This window comes from Haplochromis burtoni, unplaced genomic scaffold (assembly GCF_018398535.1).
Source record: "Haplochromis burtoni strain Fernald_Lab_line unplaced genomic scaffold, NCSU_Asbu1 Contig_227, whole genome shotgun sequence".
Taxonomy (NCBI): domain Eukaryota; kingdom Metazoa; phylum Chordata; class Actinopteri; order Cichliformes; family Cichlidae; genus Haplochromis; species Haplochromis burtoni.
This window is the reverse complement of record NW_024582588.1, coordinates 184,113-205,399: the sequence shown is the minus strand read 5'-3', so window position 1 is coordinate 205,399 and position 21,287 is coordinate 184,113. Positions and strand designations below refer to the sequence as shown.

The 21,287-nt window shown below is 37.9% G+C and overlaps 1 protein-coding gene across 1 annotated transcript in view; it reads right to left on the bottom strand.

Moving 5' to 3' along the window:
* Nucleotides 1-1,791: 1,791 nt before the first annotated feature.
* The window catches only part of pipox (pipecolic acid oxidase), a 28,861-nt gene continuing 9,365 nt past the window's right edge, over nucleotides 1,792-21,287 (bottom strand). Inside the window, exons 5-8 of the mRNA XM_005937157.3 lie at nucleotides 18,473-18,625; nucleotides 12,696-12,845; nucleotides 9,907-9,982; nucleotides 1,792-2,863 (exon numbers count right to left, since the gene is read on the bottom strand). Of these exons, the coding sequence (XP_005937219.1) occupies nucleotides 2,733-2,863; nucleotides 9,907-9,982; nucleotides 12,696-12,845; nucleotides 18,473-18,625 (510 nt within the window). The 3' untranslated portion in view covers nucleotides 1,792-2,732. The remainder of the gene's footprint in view (nucleotides 2,864-9,906; nucleotides 9,983-12,695; nucleotides 12,846-18,472; nucleotides 18,626-21,287) is intronic.

Sequence of the window (21,287 nt, the reverse complement as noted above, 5' to 3'; positions counted from 1 at the left end):
TATATGAATCATTATTGGTAGTTATACTGACACACGAGGCTCTGGACAGTGTGCATAATAAGTAATGCCATAGGTGAACCATGAGGCATTACTTATTCAGGACCTTAAAAGGTGCCAGAGTTATATTAGGGTATCTAATGGTCGAGCCATGAATACTCTTCATATACAACAGTAAGATGTAATTTTACGAGCTAGATATTGTTCTGTAAGCAATGTTTCAGTTGATGATTATTTGTAGTTAAATATTTGCATTTGCATGTTTAATGTAATTCTAATTCTTGCATTTGTATAATGTCTCTTTGCTCCCATTTGCAGTCACTTAGAGGCAAGGGAGCAAATGGCTCAGTGATCTCTGTCGTTTCACTGCATAATTTTCCCATTCCCACTGATGGCCTTGGATGGCATCCATTGTAACAGGGCCTCTGATTAGTGATTAAAATGTTTACTAGTACATGGGGAAATGGAGCTAGGCAATAGTCCACCTCCATAGCTTAAGCACGCAGCTAGCTTCACACAGACAGATTGCTCAGTGGCTGATGTCTTTTTAACACCATTTAGTTGATAAAATGATGGAAATCCAGGGAGGGTGGGTCACTGATGCATCATCCATCCATCCACCCATGTATACACGCATACATATAATGAATATGTCATTAATTGTTGAATTTACAATAGCTCAACAATGTGGGATTACAGTGTTGTGTTGTGTTGTTTGACCAGAAAATAAAACAACAGTGATAACAGCCCCCCATTGAAAACCTTTACAGAGTCTGACCCTGGTGTGTGTGGTGCAGGATGGGGGTGAGCGCGACACACTGTAGCCACTAGTCTCACAGAATGAATGAATTAATAAAAGATGTTTCAGAAAATACATTTAAAAAGATGACTGACAAACATTGTAAAAGATAAAAAAGATTTCCTCTTTATTTAAATTAAGATGGGATTATGTCCCAAAAAATGTTCATGTGAAAATGTGCTAAAGATAAATACAACTGAAGCAGAATTACATAAACTGAGTAAAACATGCAATGAATTCTATCCATGTCTGACTGAATGTTTCAATGTGAATTCTCTGTGTTAAGAATAACAAAGTGAATGTAATGAAATGATTTTAAAGTTTAACCTTTGTGTTTGTTAACTGTTGTAAGTCAGATAAGGTGTGGGTGGGTGGTCACTGGATGTCAGCAACATGATTGGACGGCCAAAATGTGTCCCCCACCTCAGCTCCAGCTGAGCTCTTCATACCAACCGACTGACAGAATCAGGGCTATTAGTACTTTTCAGTCAGAGCCGAAACCAAGAAAAACAGTTCCCCCCCCCTTCACTCTTTATCCAATGTTTTAAGTAACAAGAACCTTTTGTTCTGTTTGGGATCACTGTCAAGCTGAAAAATGAAGTTATTCCCAATCAGGTGCTTTCCAAACCACATTGGACAATAGATAATAATAATAATAATAATGGATTGGATTTATATAGCGCTTTTCTAGGCACCCAAAGCGCTTTACAATGCCACTATTCATTCACTCTCACACACTGGATTCTAGATCCAATGACTTAGAAAACTTTTCTGTAAGATCACCAACAACAATGGCTAAAATGCAACCATGCCAAAGCCTCCACTGTGTTTTACAGATGGCTCACTCACTGTTACTTACCTTACTACTGACTCCCTCCATTTGAACCGGGCCTCTTCTCCCAGTTTGCTTCTTTGTTCATGCTAGTGTGAAGACCGTTTGTGCTGACTCCTTTGCAAAGGTTTCTTTTAATAAATCTCAGAAAAAACAGTTTGGCTTCAACAATCAATTTTATTTTTTCACAACACCCTCAGGTCCTGTGTCAGGTCTTTGCTGGATTTCCCCCCCATTCATTAGGAACATGACTTTCACCAATCATCTGCCATAGTGTTTTAGGCCTGCCGCATTTTTTGTCCTCAGTTTGTTAAGTTAACTCAAACTTTTTGGGATATCTTGCACACCATGCAAAGATGCGCCGTGTTTTTAGCTAACAACTCTTTAGTTTATGCCTGTCAAACAGTTCTGACATTTTCTTGTAGATTCAACTAAAGAAATGGGAACAGTGTTTTTGTGACAGACTGCTGATAACAAAGTGCCTAAATACACAATTTCAAATGGGTTCTTTGTCAAGTTGTCTGTTATATGCAGACACAACCCTGATTCCTGTCATGAGTCAGGTGCCTTTTTTGCTTGATTCACATTTAGGTCTGTTAGTAGCGTAAGAAACAAACAAACAAATCCTCTGAAAATGGTCAGACACAAGAACTGGAATGGAAAGGAGCGAAAGTTTTATCAGAAGTCATTCAAAACTTTCCATGCTATCGTGTTTACAGACAAAATTACACATGCGCACTAATGCTACCATAAACATGAGCCTCATCACATCTCGTAAACTTTCTACAAGCACTACTTTGTGCAAATCAACTCAGGAGCTTCAGATCAGAGGATTGATAGAGCCCATCTATAATGTTTGTATAGTAATTATGGAAATCACAAAATATTAGTTAGAAATCAGATCATGAGAGAAAGTCTATAACCTAGTTACATGGATAACAGCACACATATTCATTATGCTTGAAAGCATTTGATTACACCTAGTGCCAAAAAAACAAAACTTACAAAGAATACAATCATAGAATTTAAACATAGTGATTAAATGAATTTACTAAAATTATAATTTAGCTGTTATTATTATAAAACACTCGCTGTGTTGCAGATCTATAAAGCTGAGTTCCTCTTTGACTGGAAGCGTCTTATGTGGAAAGGTGAAAGGTCATAGGAGGGCACTTCTCCCAGGCTGAGTTCACACAGAAGCTTGCCAATGATTGGTCCAAACTTGAAGCCATGACCTGGAAAAATAAAGAAGCCGTCATAGTGAGCAAAGCACAAACATAGGTCATCAAGCTGTGTCAGATCAATTGATGTCTTCATGTGAACCAAAGCCAGGCACCTTGCAGTTAGAATAAAAATAGCCTGTATTTCTTGGGCTTTGTCTGAATAAGGCGCTGGGTTTGAGATTCACATGAGTGAACATATAAAAGAAAAGCAAAGCTGTTGCAACTCCTGTCACTGAGAATATACTCACTGTAGTGAACAACACCAAATACTAAATTAGGGGAGAGTTGTCCTTTCTCGGCGTAATGGCTTCATGTGCCTTAGCTCAGGAGTAAGATGAGAGAAATACTATTTTTAAAATGAGGCGTCACGATTCATTGTTTTTAGGGTCTGAGAAAGAAATTGTGAATATCAACGGGGCTTGAAGAATGCAGCACAGTGCCATCTGACAAAGGTCTCAAGGCTCCTGTGGATTCTGTCTGGCTTTGAAGTCATAAAAAGCTGCCTTTGACAGTTTGGACCTGTGAATTTTCATCTTGCCAGAGAAGGAGAATGGAAAACCTAGGCCAAGCCTACAGGATGATATTGTAGCCATGGCAACCGTTCTCAGTACTTGCTTGAAAGTACTTATGTCACGCATTAATGATGAATGCATGAAGTGAAGGAGAGAACAGAAGGAAACACATGTTTCTGTGTTACGATTAAGGCATGTGAACTTCCTCAAAATATGAACTTTGTGAGTGGAAGGATGGAGACTGAGCACATCCAGTACACTTAATAATTAACAATTAGTAGCATTAGTTATGATCACTAGTTATGATTGCAATTGGAAAATTGTATTTTCTCTGAAAACATGTTATCAATTTTACTGAAAGAATAAAAAACAAACAAATGAGGCCACTACACAGTAATTCAGCCCACTATTTGGGTCTGTATTTAAGTAATTTAATCATCGGATGGCTCCCCTTGTAACTTGGTAGCAACAAGCAGGACCACTGATGAATCCCACTAGCCTTGGTGATCTAATAGATTTTTATTCAGTGCTACTCTGAGGCTAACATTTTTGGAGTTTCCTCTAGAAAACTATCAGGTTAATACATTTTTGACTTAATATTGGAAGGTCATTAATTAGCATCTACTTTATGGTCAAAGTCTGGCATGGATACTAACTATTGGGTTGCCAAATGCCACTAGAAAGGCTTTAGTTTTTAATGACACTTGCTGAACTCTGTTCATAGACAGTAATTGCTGGAAGTGTTCCTGAGCCCATCTAGTGAGTTCCATTCCAGTGAGTTTCACAATCGTACATTGAGGAACATTTTTCTGAAATTGTTTGTACAATTTATAGATGCAGCTTTTGCAGGTTGGGAAATCTGTGACCATCTCTACCTCTGAGAAACTCAGCCTCTGTGTCCACCTATTACAGGAACATGCTTGGTGAGTTCTTTAAAACAAACTATTCTTTCACAAATGTTTACAAAGGCAGAATGTATAGCTATGTTTTTTTTTGTTTTGTTTTTTCTTTACACCTGTTGCAATGAGTCTGAAACACCCAGATTCAAAGATGAAGTGTGGCCTGATACTTCTGTCCATATAGTAGAAGAGTGGAGTGTAGAGAGAGCATAAACAGATAGGACAAAATACAAACTGGAAGGCAAACAATGTTCATTCTCACCAATAAATCTGTCTTTGATTTAAGGCACATAATTAAATTAAATTAATTATGGACTTCCACAAGATTTTGGATACAGTATACATGCTTTCCTTAGGCATTTGAAAGCATACCATACATTTTCATTGCATTGATACTCAACTTTATCCATGCAGCCAGATGACACACATTAATTAGTTATACTGCAGGAATGGCTTAAAGCCAAAGATCTAGATGACTTCTAATTTCCTACTTGTACATTCAAATAAACAAGATGTTTTGTTCTTGGCCCTAAAAATTGTAGCATCATGATGTCTGGTTGGCATTAACACTGACAAAAGCTGGACTCATTTTTGACCACGATAGGTCATTCCACGTGCATGTTACACAAACATGTATGACTGCCTTTTGCATTTGTGCAGTATCTCTAAAATGAGAAACATCCTACGTCAAAAATCATGCTGAAAAACTAGGATAAGCATTTACTACTTATCCCCATCTTATCTTAATAAACTCAGAGTACCCGATCACCACAAAAGACTACTAGCTTATTTGCGGTCCCTAGTCCACAGCTTTCAGGCCCCACTTCTGTGGAACCAGTTCTCAGCTTGTTTTCTATGAGACAGACACCCACGTTTTAACTTCAGGCAGAAAACGTTATGTTTTGAGAAAGCGTATAGTTACGTTACAGTAGGTGCTGGGGGCTTCCCATGATGCACTGAGTGTTTCTTGTTCACTCACCTAAAGCGGCTTGAGGTGACTGCTGTTATGATTTGGTGCTATGTAAATAAAACTGAATGAAACTCAAATACACACATGAAGACTTGCAGCAAAATATCCCTGGTGAAAAATGGAAGCAGTGCATGCTGGTGCACCTCTGCAGCACTTGATGCACAGGCTAAGTACAGACCTACCATTTCCTCCATGGCTGCACATGTGCATTTGGTGTGAAGCTCTACATTTTTAGCTTCATTACTCATACACCTCTAAGAATAAGAAAAAAAAAACAACCCCATTAATACGTAATCTATATTTGCAACATTTTCTATTGCAGGCCTGTTAGCCCAGTGAGCGCATACTTGTCTGAGAGCAAAGCACTGGGAGCAGGATATTAATTACAGTTATAATTAGGTAAAGGACACGACTGCATGAAGACATGGAGAGGTGCCAGGAGACACTATAGATAACTGCAGGAGAGGAGAGGTGGAGTCGAGCAGGCCGCATGGGAGCCTCTGGCATGTTAATTAGAGAAGAACACAAATGTAAGAATAACGGTGGTTAAGAATCCTGATGTCTCCTGTGAGACTGAGGATACAACTATTAAGTAACTGATGGGTCCTGGAAAATCTGTCACTGGGCCCTAGAAATTCCCACTATAAATGCAGTTTACCAATCAATCAGTAAAGCTGCAATAATTTTTATACTGACCAAAAACAAATAACACTTCTGATAACTGATTCAACATTTGAGAACAAATAAAACTGGAAAGTTTTCTGCAGTAATAAAATTAAGATTTGAATGTTTGGACTTTCTGAATATTTTGATCAAATTATTGCTAATTACTCAGTGCTGTGTATTAACTAATTCAGACTTGACACAAAATGTACACTATTATTACACTTGTCAATAAACAATATTTCAGACTAGACCATCTTCCGCTGTTGCTGTCAAAATGTCATAAAGAATAGCAGCTTGTCAGGACTTTAGTGCTGGACTTCTTATTACTTTCTCCAAAAGGCTCCCCGAAAAACCTTCAGAGATTAGAACCAGATATGAAAAAAAGGGACATTTTTATCACATTAACTTCCTGTTAATTGAGAATTGAGTGCACAAATCCTGATGATCAGGAATGGCTGGATGATATGAGATCATGATCAGTCAACATGAATATCACAGTATAAATCACGTCCTTATTTCTGTCAAACTTAAAGGTCCCTTCTTATTCGTAAGTGCAGATGTGAAAATAAAAGGTTAATTTTGGTTAAAATTTTTATTTATTATCTGTCAGAAACTAAACTGGCCACTTTTGCCACAGATCTGTATTTATGGGAACAATGGCAACCTCATACTGTGCATATATCTCATATTGTGCATATGCACAATATAGGGCAAATGTGTTACCTAGATGTGAGTACAGATTTTAATATCTCTGGAAAACTGCATCTCCATTCTTGGAAGCCCTCAGACTGTAGATAATAAGAGGGTCTAAAGTTTTTTTTAAGTGCATTTAAAGTCTTTAGACCATAGTAAGAAATATAGATTCTTTTCTTTCCTTTTGGTTGCAAAAAAAACAAACAATTATATTGATCTATATGAATTATTAGTTAATCCTAAAAAATATGACGTTCCTTTTTTGTTAAATAACATTAATTAAACTGTCTTACTTACATTTACTAAAAAGCAAACATCTGGCTCCTCTTTCTTTCTGCAACTACTCTTCATTTCTTTTTTCCTCTTTAGGCTGCTGCTCTGACAGAGGTGAAACCCTTGATTCCCCGAGTTCCGAGTAACACTGCTGTTCTTCCTGGAACAAGCAATGCTGATTAATTTAGCTGCTGCTCCTGCTGTTTTGGAGTTGGCACTCATCTGCACACATCTGGTGTACACAGTGCCAGCACACTTCTTGCTGTTCTTTGTCTTGAGCTGTTGACATTTTCATTTTAACAACGCCGCTGACTCTGTCGACTGAATCAAAACAGACACTGTTTGTTTTGTTTGACTGCTGTCACGGTGTTTTGCCTTTAATAAGTGATTGTGAGGATAATGCATACAGTAAAGGTGTCAACAAGCCTTGTCAGCTAGTTTCATGATGCTCAGATGAGCCTGTCATTTTGGCTCATCTTTAGCTGATAATCCAAAAATGGAATAGGGAAAAAATATTTAAAAAAAACGAACTATTATTCCAATGTACTTTTTCAAAAACCATTTGTACCAATTTATTTATTTAAAAAAAAGAAAAGAAAAGAAAAATGTAAAAAAAGCAAAAAAGAAAAAAAAAGAAAAAAAAGAAACAGGCTGTGTATGTAACCAAGGTGTGCACAAAGGAGGTTTGAGGAGATTAATGCTGGCGGAAACTCGTTGATCTTGTAAAGTCTTCAGTAAATTTATCGTCATTTTAAAACTCAGTGCTACTGTTTCTTTGGTAGTACAGCTACACATTTCAGCTCTTAAAATGTAGGTTTGATCATTTAAACATGATATCTAAGTGCATCTAGAGACATTAATGAATTATATGTGGAAATCAGTTCATGTGAATATTACTGACTAACTCTTTACAAACCATTAATGCACATACGTCTGATATGATACTAAAATAAATTTAAACCAACGCTGAGATTTTTCCAAAAATATTTTTGACATTGTCTTGATAAAAATTGTTACTTGTGTGAAAACATTTTCAGGTCGTATAATCTCACGCCATACTGAGGCAGACTGTGGGCGATACAAGCCTTATTTTATATTTCACATTACAGTACAAACACGATTCAAACGTGACGGCAGTGTTTTAAGATGTGAGAGATTTGCGACGTTTAGCACAAATCTTGTGTAGTTAGTGTGTAGTGTAGTCAATAGTTTTGTTGTGTGTGTCAGAACAATGAGGCGACTGCTGAATGTTACAGGAGTTACAGGAGTGATACATCTCCTGTTTGTCAGGCCTGCAGGTATCAGGCTGTTGTTCTCCTTTATCTCATAGTGGACAGAAATTATTTTTTGGAGCGGCACAAATAATTTGTGTGGCATCAGATTTGATGCAGAACAGCTGCAATATTACTAATATTACTACAGGACCAAGGTAGTTCAGTAGGGTGATTAAATCACACAGTGGTACACAGTAGTACTTATCTGCTATAATATGATAATTAAATAAAATAAATTTTACAAACTGTAAATAAAGCTAATGCCAGCATTCAATTTCCCCTTTTTATAAAATGAATCTCTTTGCTCAATGAAATATTGTTAAAGGGACTTTTTCCAAAATGATTTGTTGAGGAAAAACAAACTCAGTTGAAGCTCATATTCATTGCGTTAAATCATTATCACGAGCATCTAAATGGAACTGCTGCAAGTTTATCAAATACAACACAGACTCAGAAACTAGTTCAGGAAAATGTAATTTTGTTTTGATTTTTTGTGATTTTGCTTGATTTGATTTTTCTGACTTTTGTGTCAAGGACCCAAGGACTTTGTTGACCATCAGGGATGATTTTGAAGAATTAGAAGGGATTAATGCAGAGTGTCCACAGCTGCAGGGTTTCCTGAGTGGAGAGGATACCTGTCTAGTGTTCATGACTGCTTAAAATCCCCTTTCCCACAGAGTCCATGTGCCTGAGGCATCACCACACAATGCACCTTACCTTGGTTCTTCGTTTTCAATATTAACTATTAACACAGATCTGGTTACGCTGGAAATGTCTCAAAAGGAAACGTCTACATTAAGAAATTAACACCTGCATTGACAGCAAAAAAATATTACCATTCCTATCTATACTTTGGTTTTTTGTGTGGTTTGTGTTAGAGTTTGTATTGTTGATTGTCATTTATGCTTAGAAATATTTACTTATATATGCTTAGAGTTTTGTAATTAGTTGTAGATTGGTAGAGGTTTTGATCCTTGATAGTCTGCAAACTTTGTGTGTATTAGACAGCACTTTGGGAGCATGAGAGTTCGTACCTTGTTTTATTGTTTTATGGTAAGATTAACGTAGTTGCGTCTGTTCTAGTCTAAGTGCTTTGTTTAGATGAACTGCAGGACTTCCTCACCGTGTTATCTAGGATGAACCATCTAGGGTGAGGGGGAGGCTACCCTCTTCCTGACCAAGGATGTTTGACCCTTTGATCAGCAGTCCACACACACACAGGCAAGGTACTCTTTGTGTGTATGTAGACGTCATATGTTAATGAACTTATGCATATTCATGTAACCTCAATAAAAGAACAGTGGTACGGGAGAACGGACGAGAGCAACTGGGGTCAAGCGAAGGAACGGTGCCTGTCCGGTTCTCTCCCGTGCACGAGAAACATGAAGAAGCTTGCCTACTTGTGTCTTGCTTTGCAGTGTAATTATATTGCCTTCAACGTTCCAGCGGATGGGTTCAAGCTACAAACCTATCAGTTTGAATAACTGTAATGGTCTGAAGCAGCTCCTGTCTGAAATTCTCAGAGCTAGAGTACTAGCTGTTGCAACAGCTACTAGAATTAGCTGTTGCTAGGCTACAGCTACTACTACAAGTATGCTAAATGAAAAGAAACCTCCAAATATAAACTGACATAGCTATTTCATTAAAAAAGGAATTAACAGTTGTTTTGAATGAATAGAAGTCAGCTATTTATCCTGACAAATATGGCTAGAGTTATATGTGCCACACATGTTTTCTTTCATTTTTTTGGAGCCATATTGTGCTGTACCTGAAAATCCTGCTCCAATCACGATGTTGCTGTATGCAGGGTGGTAGTCCAGCACAAAATGATGGTCAGGCGTTAGCTGCAAAAACAATAAAATATGAAGAGTTAGTAAATTTTAAAAAACAACAACAAAAAACCCAACAAAACAAGAATAAAAAAAATCAGAAAGTGCAGGTTGTTGTTTCAAGACGGTGCAGCTGTACCACTTTAGAACTTAAATCCTCTAGGCCCCCTGCCTGCTTGGGTGGAAGAATGGTGTGCATGGTACTTCTATATAAGCCTTTATACTGCACACAGAAAATGACAACGATCAGACTCTCCTGTAAGCACTGGAACTGAACCCTAGAGTTTTCACCAAGTGTATCAAAGCAGCCCTGAATTCCTTGTGGGCAGCAGGACTCAGAGTGTTAACATACTTGGATAAATTTCTAATATGTATTTCTAACAGAGGGGATCCACTACATTTTTCTATCCTCTTCTTCCATTAACATCCAACTTATTAATGTTAATTTGTTAATTCAACATAACATCATAAGCGTGTTACAATAGGTGTAGGCTGCTGGGGGATTCCCATGATGCATTGAGTATTTCTTCTTCAGTCACCTTTCTCACTCACTATGTATTAACAGACCTCTCTGCATTGAATCATATCTGTTATTAACCTCTGTCTGTCTTTATCCTGTCTTCCTTCTCTCACCCCAACCGGTCGCAGCAGATGGCCCCGCCCCTCCCTGAGCCTGGTTCTGTCGGAGGTTTCTTCCTGTTAAAAGGGAGTTTTTCCTTCCCACTGTCGCCAAAGTGCTTGCTCATAGGGGATCATATGATTGTTGGGTTTTCTCTGATGTATTATTGTAGGATCTACCGAACAATATAAAGCACCTTGAGGCAACCTTTATTGTGATTTGGTGCTGTATAAATAAAACAGATTTGAACACACTCAATCTTTACACATCTGCTCAGCAGATCAAGTACATATGCACTCAGCACCAGCACATCCACATCTACATATTGCATCCCTATGGAAGATCCTATCAAACGTTCTTTTTCCCCCCTCACCTGACTGATGTATGTATTTTTTTTCCTCATTTATTTCAGCGTCACACGCAGTGTGCAACATTAGCTGCACACACACAATTATGGGCACACCAAGGCTTGTCACTCTCCAGAGAGAAGAGGTTAAAGATAAGATATTTACCACTTTAAAAACACTACAGGCAGATGTTGTTTTATTATAAGAGACTGATAGACCTGCTGCAGCTACAGATGAACTTAAAACACCCGAGTTTCCTGATGCGTTCTCAGCCTGCTATAACTCTAGGCAAAGGGGAGTAGCAATTTTAATACATAAAAATGTTAATTTTACAGTACTCAACACAGTTATAAAGCCATTAAATTATCTATGCTTAACAAAAAGTTATGTATTGTAAGTATATATGGCCCAAGTGTTGATGACCCCTCATTCTTCCATGCTTTTTTCACTGCACTCTTTGAACACCTAGATTGCTCACTTGGTCTTGGGGGCGATCCCAACTTTGGACTAAAGGAAGAAATGGACAGGCTCAATAGAGCAGGAACTCCTACTCTATTGAGCCTTACTCCTGGAGCTGATTTGCTCTTCACAGTCCACCAGCTGTGGGACAGATGTGGTTGGGTATCTGTGAGCTAGCCTTTGTTCTTTTCAAAAGAAACAAGGGCACCAAAGGTGCTGTGGAAGTGACCTCACCCCTTACGTCTCAGATGTAGTGGTAGTAGGGCTTCCCATTATGAGACTCCTCATTTTGTATTCAGAGAACCAGGGTTACCCTGGTAACCAAACTTTGAGTAAATTAAATAAGTGTTATTTTCAAAAAAGCAGCAAGATTTAATGCACATTCATTCAAGAGTGCTGCAGCCTCTTCGTTCTGCTTCTTGTGGCCTTGTGAGCTGTTCCTGTCAAAGTCTTTATGAAAAATGTTTCAAAAACCTGTTTAACTCGATAAAAAAGCCCAGTGTATATGCATAGTGACCTCTGACAGAAGACCAAATTTGAGCACAACAGAAGAGACTAGTTATCTTCTTAAGAATGACTTGTTAAGTGAGAGAAGAGTTGTCAGGATTTTCAGGGATATTAGACAAGGTGGCCAAAATTTTATTGTCCTATTGCTTCAGTATGTGATCATGTGTTGGTGAGCAGCTGCAAAACCGCTTTAAAAACAAAATACATAAACCTAGTTCTGCACTGCATAAGATGAACCTTAGAACAGCATTAAAACCTGACAAGAACCTAAGTACAGACAGAAACTCACACACTTCACATTTTTTATTATAAACTTCATTTATTCTGATAAATCCCCTTGATACTGGATAGAATATATAATCTATCCAGAATGCAGAATAGAATAGAATATATTATCCATTATCGAGAAAAGTCTGCATTTTTCATTTTAGCATTATAAATGATATTTTCATTGTTGGCGACAGGCAGGTTACCTTCAGTTTGCTTTTTGCTTAAATACCAACAGAATTTTTTAAGTTTAAACTAGTTTTTGACAGATTACTAAAACGTTGGTGTTTTCTTGTTTTTATGACTGGTGGTCTAACACATTTGTTAATCCCTGTCTGTGGTGAAGTACAGCAGACAGAAGAAGACCTTTTTAAACCTTATTTTGGGACACAGCTCTGTTTACTAGATTTGACTGGTGAGTCTATAAATGCAATACACAATTTACGCAGTAAATTTTCACTATCGTTTTTTTTTCTCTGCACTTTCACAGATGAAGATGACAACAAAAAACACAATGTTAACACTGTACCGTATACAAGCAGCTCTCCACTATAGCAGGTTCAGGGATGAGTCCAGGAAAGCAGCGGGCGATGTAATGCTGGAGAATCTCAATATCAGACCTGTCTTTCTGCAAATCTCTCTGGTCTGGGTCTGTCTTGCTGCCCATATGGTAGCACACCTGTAATGACATCACTGGTATTAGTTCTATATGAAAGTACCAAAAACTCAGCACATTTTCAGTGATATGAGGAGCAGAAGGACAGCTGCAGTATTGTGAATAGAATAGCTTTGCATTCTGTTATTATGTCATAGTAACAATTTTGCATCTGAGCATTTTGTGTTATGTGACCGTGGGACTAATTGTGGCTTTGGTGTTTATATCAATTGAATGACAACAGAAACACAGCTTGAATGGCACTATGCACAAGTTCACTGCAAACCTGGTACTTTTCAAAGGTGCAGGTGCACACAAGAAGCTCTTTGTTCACCATTTTGCAGTTTAGCAGGCTGTCTCAGATTGTTTTTGCAGCACCGATTGGGGTTATTCAGAACTCAATAAAATGCTTTATATTAAATGTAATAAGGCACGAGCATGTTCCGCTCATTTCAGTAGCTACTGTCAGTTAGGATGACTCTACAAAAACTTCCAAAGCATCTTTTTTTGTGCTGTTTTTATAAGCCAGTTTTGACACATACAGTCTTACTCGGAGACTAAAGGCAAAGTGAGAACCCTGAGGGATTAAAAGAACTGCTGCTTTGACTTTTTTCTTTAGGTTTTCTGCTTTAGAAAACTGCTTGGCAGGTCCCTGCTGTAAAAACAAACAAACTACAGATGAGAAAATGCCACCGTCTTCTGCTTCATTTTGGCATTCTTTCAAACTGTTAAATGGTCCAAGCATTGCTAGCTCTGGTGACTGTGTCTTCGAGTGAATAATGCAACGTGGCATCACCATCTGTCCTCCCGTTCTCTGCTGTGCATGTGGTCTGCTATTAGACTGTGAGCTCCTGCTGGCTTGCCATAATGCCCAAAATAGAGATGTGTCATCGGATGACATCAACTCCAGCACAAACCTTACAACTAATATGATGTCGAGGGAGAACAAATCACATTTTAAAGTCCACTTTGCCACAGCATTTCTGTTTTTAAAGAAAAGCATTAACAGTTGTGTATAACAAAACATAAAACACTTAAAGTTATCTATTAATTGCCTTAATTAAGTTCTTTAAAACAATAAAATCTAAAACCTTTTTTTCCAGCTTTGATAAATAATGGTCAAATGTTAGCAAGACTTGCTTGTGAATTTGGATATACCCTCCAAACATGCATGGATTCATAAACTTTTAAAGGAAAACAGAAAACGTCTGAAGAGCAGATAAAATGTGGAAAAAAGAAGTGAACAGTGTTCGGCAACAATGTTGAAGGGGGATATCTCCTAGAAATGTACACTTGTAACATTAATTACAGTACCAATTAATTTTGTCAGAAGGACAATTATATTATTATATGCAGTTCATATGTATTTGTTTAAAAGAGAACTCCAAAAGTCATAACCCTACAAATACAGAGTATTAGGGCCACAATACTGATCACCTGAGGCGGGGTGGTGGTACAAAAACCGTATCTGGTCAGAAGGAAAAACAACACAAACTTGGAAGAGTTGGCCAGATTTGTACAAGATGAAATGGCTGGCAATGGATAGATGCAAGGCTGGTTACAGCTTTGTGCAGTAAATGCTGGATCACAAGACATGATAAGACAGTTGATCAGTTTCTTTCACTAAGATACCACACCCTTCTCCTCTGCCCAAACTACACATTATTGTGGATGTTGGGATTCTGAAACACTCCATCTACCATTTGATTCACCACCAACAGCATCTATACCCTGTGGGTCCTGTGCTTTCATTTGGAGCACTGCCTAGTTATGTTGCTTCATCAGAGTCTTATTGCCAAAGGGCAACAAGACCAAAGGACAATAAGCACAGATACTCTATTCCATAAAGGTAGTGACCCTTGTAACTTAAATAATCGCTGCCCCATCTCAAAATTATCTTGCCTAGCAAATCTTAGAGTCCCTCTTAGTGTCAGTTTCACACATATAGTTCATTTACTCCGATCTAAATCAGTTGATGATTTTGCTGCTTTTCCCTGTGATTTGACTTTTTTTTCACACAGAGTAATAACCTAAGTGAACTCCAAGCACACCGTAATGTCTCACCACAAACCACGTGACAATGTTCAGTTCAATTATTAGCAAGATGTGTCTGGGTGGCAGCAATAAAACTAAATACAGCAAGGAAGTGCTGTGTTCCGAACTACTGGAGAACATGGACAATTAGAGACGTTTGCACATCTATACTGGTGTGACAAAGTGTTTGCCCTCTTACTGAGTTACTGTTGGATCCTTGTTTACAATTAAATCAAAATTCATATCAACAAGATATTAGATATTAGACAAAGCTAACAGGTAAACACAAAACACAGTTTCTACATAGCCCTGTGTGAAAAAGGGATTTCCCCCTAAACCTAATAACTGTTTGGGCCCTTAACAGCAACAACTGCTACTTTTGATACATTTTAGAACTCTCTTATCACACAAACTTTAAAACTTTGTTAAAACCAAATACACGATACTTACAAGGTCACCTAAAAATATCCAGCCAACAGTTCATATTCAAACATTCAAATTCATGAAATTTAAAATGTTAAACACTCAGGACTGTGAATGGATGCTAGACTCCCTTTTAAAAACCATGCGGACCACCTCTCAAGAAAAGGCTTAAAGGCTGCATATGTCAGCAAGTATGCCACACTCACCCATTCACACAAGCACTGTTTTTATGCTTTGAAGTGCTTTCTAACTACCATTCACACACATTCATACTCTGATGGATGAATCGGAGAGCAACTTGGGGATATTTAGCATGCAGACAACCTTCCGATCAGCAGATGACCTGTTCTACCTCCTGAGCTACAGCCACCCCAGTATGTGTTTCTTATCACAAAACACTTTTTGCACTTTTGTTGGACAAATAGATCTTGATCTCAATGAGACTATTTAAAGGATGCTAAAAACAATAATGATGACCCTAAATTAACTGCTTATAGCAGTTATGTTTATTATTATTTAATTAAAAAGTCATATAAAGTCCTTTCAAATAAAGGGTAACCAGTTATCCAACATGATTTCTACAATATAAAAGGATAAATCATCTGACAGAACTGAATATAATTTTAGTAATATGCCGTTTGGCATTGTTGTTCACTAGTTAGTACAGTCATCTCACAGCAGGGTGGTTTTGAGTTTGAATTCTGTATGGGGGTGCACTGAAATTCAAAGCACAGGGAACTATAGACTGAGTGGCACACAAGAAAATGAATAACATGGAGATAAGGAAGTGAAAAAAGAGACTAGAGTTCAAATGCCCAAGAATGTAGGCATATGAGTGAATAAAGAGCTCAATGAACTTACAGATAAGATTAAATAACTGCTTGTTGGTAATTTTATTACTCATATTCTTTTTAAAATATTAGTTATTTTTACTTTATGATATTGTTCAATAAAAAGCAGAGAGGACACCAGTGAAGACGTGCAAGTAAAAGGTCAGATTTGAACTGGACCGCTGCATTTGGCCCTGTTTTTGCCTGTTCATGTCAGGGGCTGTGACCCAGCATTTTGAGTTTATTTTTGTGATTTCTTATATTATATTGAAAGGATATCAAGTTCCAGTATTATTATTAGCTGGCCTTGAGTTTTAGGTCTAGTTTAGGTTCTTCTATGTCTCTTTAGTTATGAGTCCTTTCCTGTCCTCTGTATGGTCTGTCTTGTCCTCAGTGCTTTACTTTCAGTCATGCCCGTGTGCTTGTCTACCCGTGTCCTATGTTCTTATTGTCTAGCTGGTGTTGTCATGTCTACGTCTCTCTATGTTTCCTGTTTTATTTTGAAAAGCCTGGTGTTTCCATGTTTGATGTGTTTAGTTTTACTTCCCCTGTGGCCTCATTATGTTTATTCTAGTCAGCTGTTTCCCCATATGTTCCTACTTCCCCTACACACAAAGACTGTTTTCCTTCAGTCTTCGTCAGGTCGTCTGTGTTTCCTCCCACCACGTCACGTCAAGTTCCATGTACTTCATGTTTCATGTTCTTGTTCATCATAGTTTCTCGCACGTTCCTGGTCAGAATACAGGGAGTGCAGAATTATTAGGCAAATGAGTATTTTGTCCACATCATCCTCTTCATGCATGTTGTCTTACTCCAAGCTGTATATGCTCGAAAGCCTACTACCAATTAAGCATATTAGGTGATGTGCATCTCTGTAATGAGAAGGGGTGTGGTCTAATGACATCAACACCCTATATCAGGTGTGCATAATTATTAGGCAACGTCCTTTCCTTTGGCAAAATGGGTCAAAAGAAGGACTTGACAGGCTCAGAAAAGTCAAAAATAGTGAGATATCTTGCAGAGGGATGCAGCAGTCTCAAAATTGCAAAGCTTCTGAAGCGTGATCATCGAACAATCAAGCGTTTCATTCAAAATAGTCAACAGGGTCGCAAGAAGCGTGTGGAAAAACCAAGGCGCAAAATAACTGCCCATGAACTGAGAAAAGTCAAGCGTGCAGCTGCCAAGATGCCACTTGCCACCAGTTTGGCCATATTTCAGAGCTGCAACATCACTGGAGTGCCCAAAAGCACAAGGTGTGCAATACTCAGAGACATGGCCACCTTGTTCACCTGATCTGAACCCCATTGAGAACCTGTGGTCCATCATCAAATGTGAGATTTACAAGGAGGGAAAACAGTACACCTCTCTGAACAGTGTCTGGGAGGCTGTGGTTGCTGCTGCACGCAATGTTGATGGTGAACAGATCAAAACACTGACAGAATCCATGGATGGCAGGCTTTTGAGTGTCCTTGCAAAGAAAGGTGGCTATATTGGTCGCTGATTTGTTTTTGTTTTGTTTTTGAATGTCAGAAATGTATATTTGTGAATGTGGAGATGTTATATTGGTTTCACTGGTAAAAATAAATAATTGAAATGGGTATATATTTGTTTTTTGTTAAGTTGCCTAATAATTATGCACAGTAATAGTCACCTGCACACACAGATATCCCCCTAAAATAGCTAAAACTAAAAACAAACTAAAAACTACTTCCAAAAACATTCAGCTTTGATATTAATGAGTTTTTTGGGTTCATTGAGAACATGGTTGTTGTTCAATAATAAAATTATTCCTCAAAAATACAACTTGCCTAATAATTCTGCACTCCCTATAATGTTGATAATGTTTGTTATCACAGTTACCACAGTTCAGTCATAGTAATCATAGTTTAATTTTTCCCAGTTTAGATTTTAGTTTAGTTTTCGCCCTGCTTGCCTTTGCTTTATTTTTTTATTCATTGTTTTCCAGCCATAATAAATGGCTCGCTTTTTGTTTAAATCCAGTGTTTAAACTCGTGTCCGCTCTTGGGTCCTCCTTTCCACTCCCACAGTTCAGCCACTGAACTTAAATAACACCCCTGTTATTCATATCCATAAGCTATACTCTGGTGTCGTTGCCTTCATTTGATTAAAAAAAAATGTATCTGGTTGAGTACACAGCACAGATTTATATACCGATATTGAAGTGCTAGAAGCATTTACTGAGACAACAAAACCAAATGAGGAACAACAAAATCACATGTTGAAATCAAATTTTGCATTGATCTTTTATAAAGTCTACTTCCTGCTCACAGTTTGTATGTTAGAAATAGGTATGCAGTGGTTTCTGTGTAAAACTTCACTTAAAGGCCCAGTTACATGACGTACCTTCATCAGCCCTGGGTACTCATTAGACGGAAGTCCGTAGATATGCACTTTGGACTCCAAGCATTCAGTTTGTACGAAGCAGGGAAAGCGCTGCTTCATGCTATAGGACCCAGGAACCTTCTCCTTCCAGTAGCACACGTTGATCTTTACTACCTGCAGTAACATAAAGTCATTAGCAACACAGTCAAGGCCCTCAAGACTGACTGTATATTTATACAGCATTGACCAGCTTGACCAAAAAAATAAATAAATTAATGCAAAATGCCATGCCAGTCTTGGTACTTGTTGAATGCAGGGTTTCCACACATATGACTGAATTGAATTTATTATAGTTTAAACATATTGTATAATGTATAGTCTAAATTTTAAATCTGAATATTACACATTTGAAACAAAATTAGCACGTTGATATCAGCTTGCAAACACCATAGTAGCTAAAACTTAAAATGCATAACACCTCCTACTGCAACCTACTCAGATTTATTTCCTCTGAAACAAAAGTGCTATTACAAAAGTAGCTCTGCAGTGGTGAGGCGAGAATTAGGATTTAATGAAACGTACACATGCTTGTACAAATGACGTCCATCAATGGGTAGCAATAATAAGGACACATTTTTCAGGAACTTTTAGTGTAATGAACTAATAGGCCGTACACTCATTCCCCGGGACAATAAAAATTCTGACACAAGTGCTCTGGTGAGCCAATGTGCTCAGAGCTTGTGCTTTTCCGCCAGTTCACTCAAGCATGACATCCAACACCTTTTCACCCCACCACCACCCCGCCTGAATAATGCAATTCCAATATCACCTCCACTTCTCCACTCTAACAGCTGTCTGCTTGTTTTCTCATCACCTTCTCTTTTCAGGCTGTGTGGCATATTGCAAAATGGAAAAGACTGATTTGCTGAATCAGGTCTCTTGAGCTGTTTAAATGTGGAAGAGAAATTATTTTGTTTCTGTGGCATCTTCAGATGAATATAAAAGGGTAGGAAGGACAGTATCCCCGTGATAAAAGGGGTGGGGGAGCTGAACTGGATTGGATCTCATGCACTGCATGAAAAAAGTCACAAGTTAATATTCTAAATTAATAATATTAGTCATAAGGTAATACATATGGTGTGTTTGTCACAGGCATCACTAATTACATGCATCTACAGTCAGGAAATAATTTTTCCTCCCAGGATTTTAATCTTCTAGCATCTTTCATTTTGGAGAACAAACCTCTCAGTCCATCAGAACTACAGGAGCTATGGTGCTTTCTTCTCTAGAGGATGTACTTGTGGTTTAGTTCACATCATCTGTGATATGCCCACCAAGGAATTTAACCGAGTCCACAGATTTGCTGTTTATGCAAAGATTGCTCATGTAAAAAATATTATTTGCAAAATTTAATTACAATCTTTTTTGTTTTGCCCACAATAGAATTATTTCTAATAAACCTGGCCACAGCTCATCAACTGAACCACCACTGCTGCTGGTGACTCATGCCCTTATTTACATTTGGATTTAGCAGGTTTTGCAGTTCATTGCAAAACTGACTCAGCCAAGCTAAAAACGAGCACACAGAAGCAGTTAAAATGATTTGGCAAAAAACACAGCGCCTATAAAGCACCACTGAACCAAGGACACACTGAATTTTGTTAGCTAATTTTATGTTTCTGAACATCATTTTACAGCTTACATTAAATGACACGTGAACGGTTATGACTCTGTCACACTAGAGTAAAAATAGAATGGCAAGCACCTAAAGGAAGTTATCTGGTGGTTGTATTGAATTTTGTCACTTTCAATAGCCCATTGCAAATAGCTATTGCAACCAAACGTTCATTTAGAGATTGTGAGTGAAACACCCTCAGCCTCTGGCTGACCAGAGGTCGCAAAGCAATTACACATGTCACCTGGTGGGAGGCAATTTCTTTCTAAATAACTGCAGTCCGACTTGGACTGATTGCAACCACTGACAAATTGACAAATGTCTGCAAATAATTGCTGTCTAATTTGAAAAGCCAGACAAATTCTGCAACAGGGGAAATAAATCCATCCATCCATCCGTCTGTCGATAGAGCCTAATCAGAGACACCCACACTGCCCGCTTAAGCTTATCCAGCCTAATACAGAAACCTGGTTACAGCAGGATGATTATGTTAGGGGTATTTACTCATATTTAAACTGAGTCATACGAACTATCAGAGTCCTCGAAGCACAGGCTGAGGAGTGGCACCAAACTCCAGCTTATAAATCAACCAAAGGCCTTGTCCACCCTAACTGGAAAATTTTATTTGTTGTTATCTATTATCCGCCCGGCCCTCACTCAGAATTTCTGATTTCTCTGACTTTTTATCTGATTTACTGCTCAACTCAGATAAAATAATTATTGTGGGTAATTTTAACATCCATGTAGATACCAAAAACCTGACTGATTATTTCTAATAACATTTAAATTAACAATAATGAATTTCACAGTAGTGGGCAATACATTTCATCACAGTAGATGTCTTCCTGAAGTGCTGTAACTAAGTTTAACCTCCTCAGACCCGAACTCTTCCACGACATGAAATTTTAGTTTCTCTTTCATATTTGGGCATATTGGGACCCAATGAATGCACAAACAAAAAAAACAAACAAAACAAAACAAAAAAAACAAAAAACACAAGATTTTTTTTTTTTTACCCGATTTCTGTTTCTAAGAAAAATGAGAGCCACATATGAGGCTATTCATTTTAAATTTTCATAAAACAAAGGCAGTATAATGTCCTCATGAGTGGATATCAGGCCCTTGTAGAGCAAAATTTAGTATTTTGATCTAGACAACCCA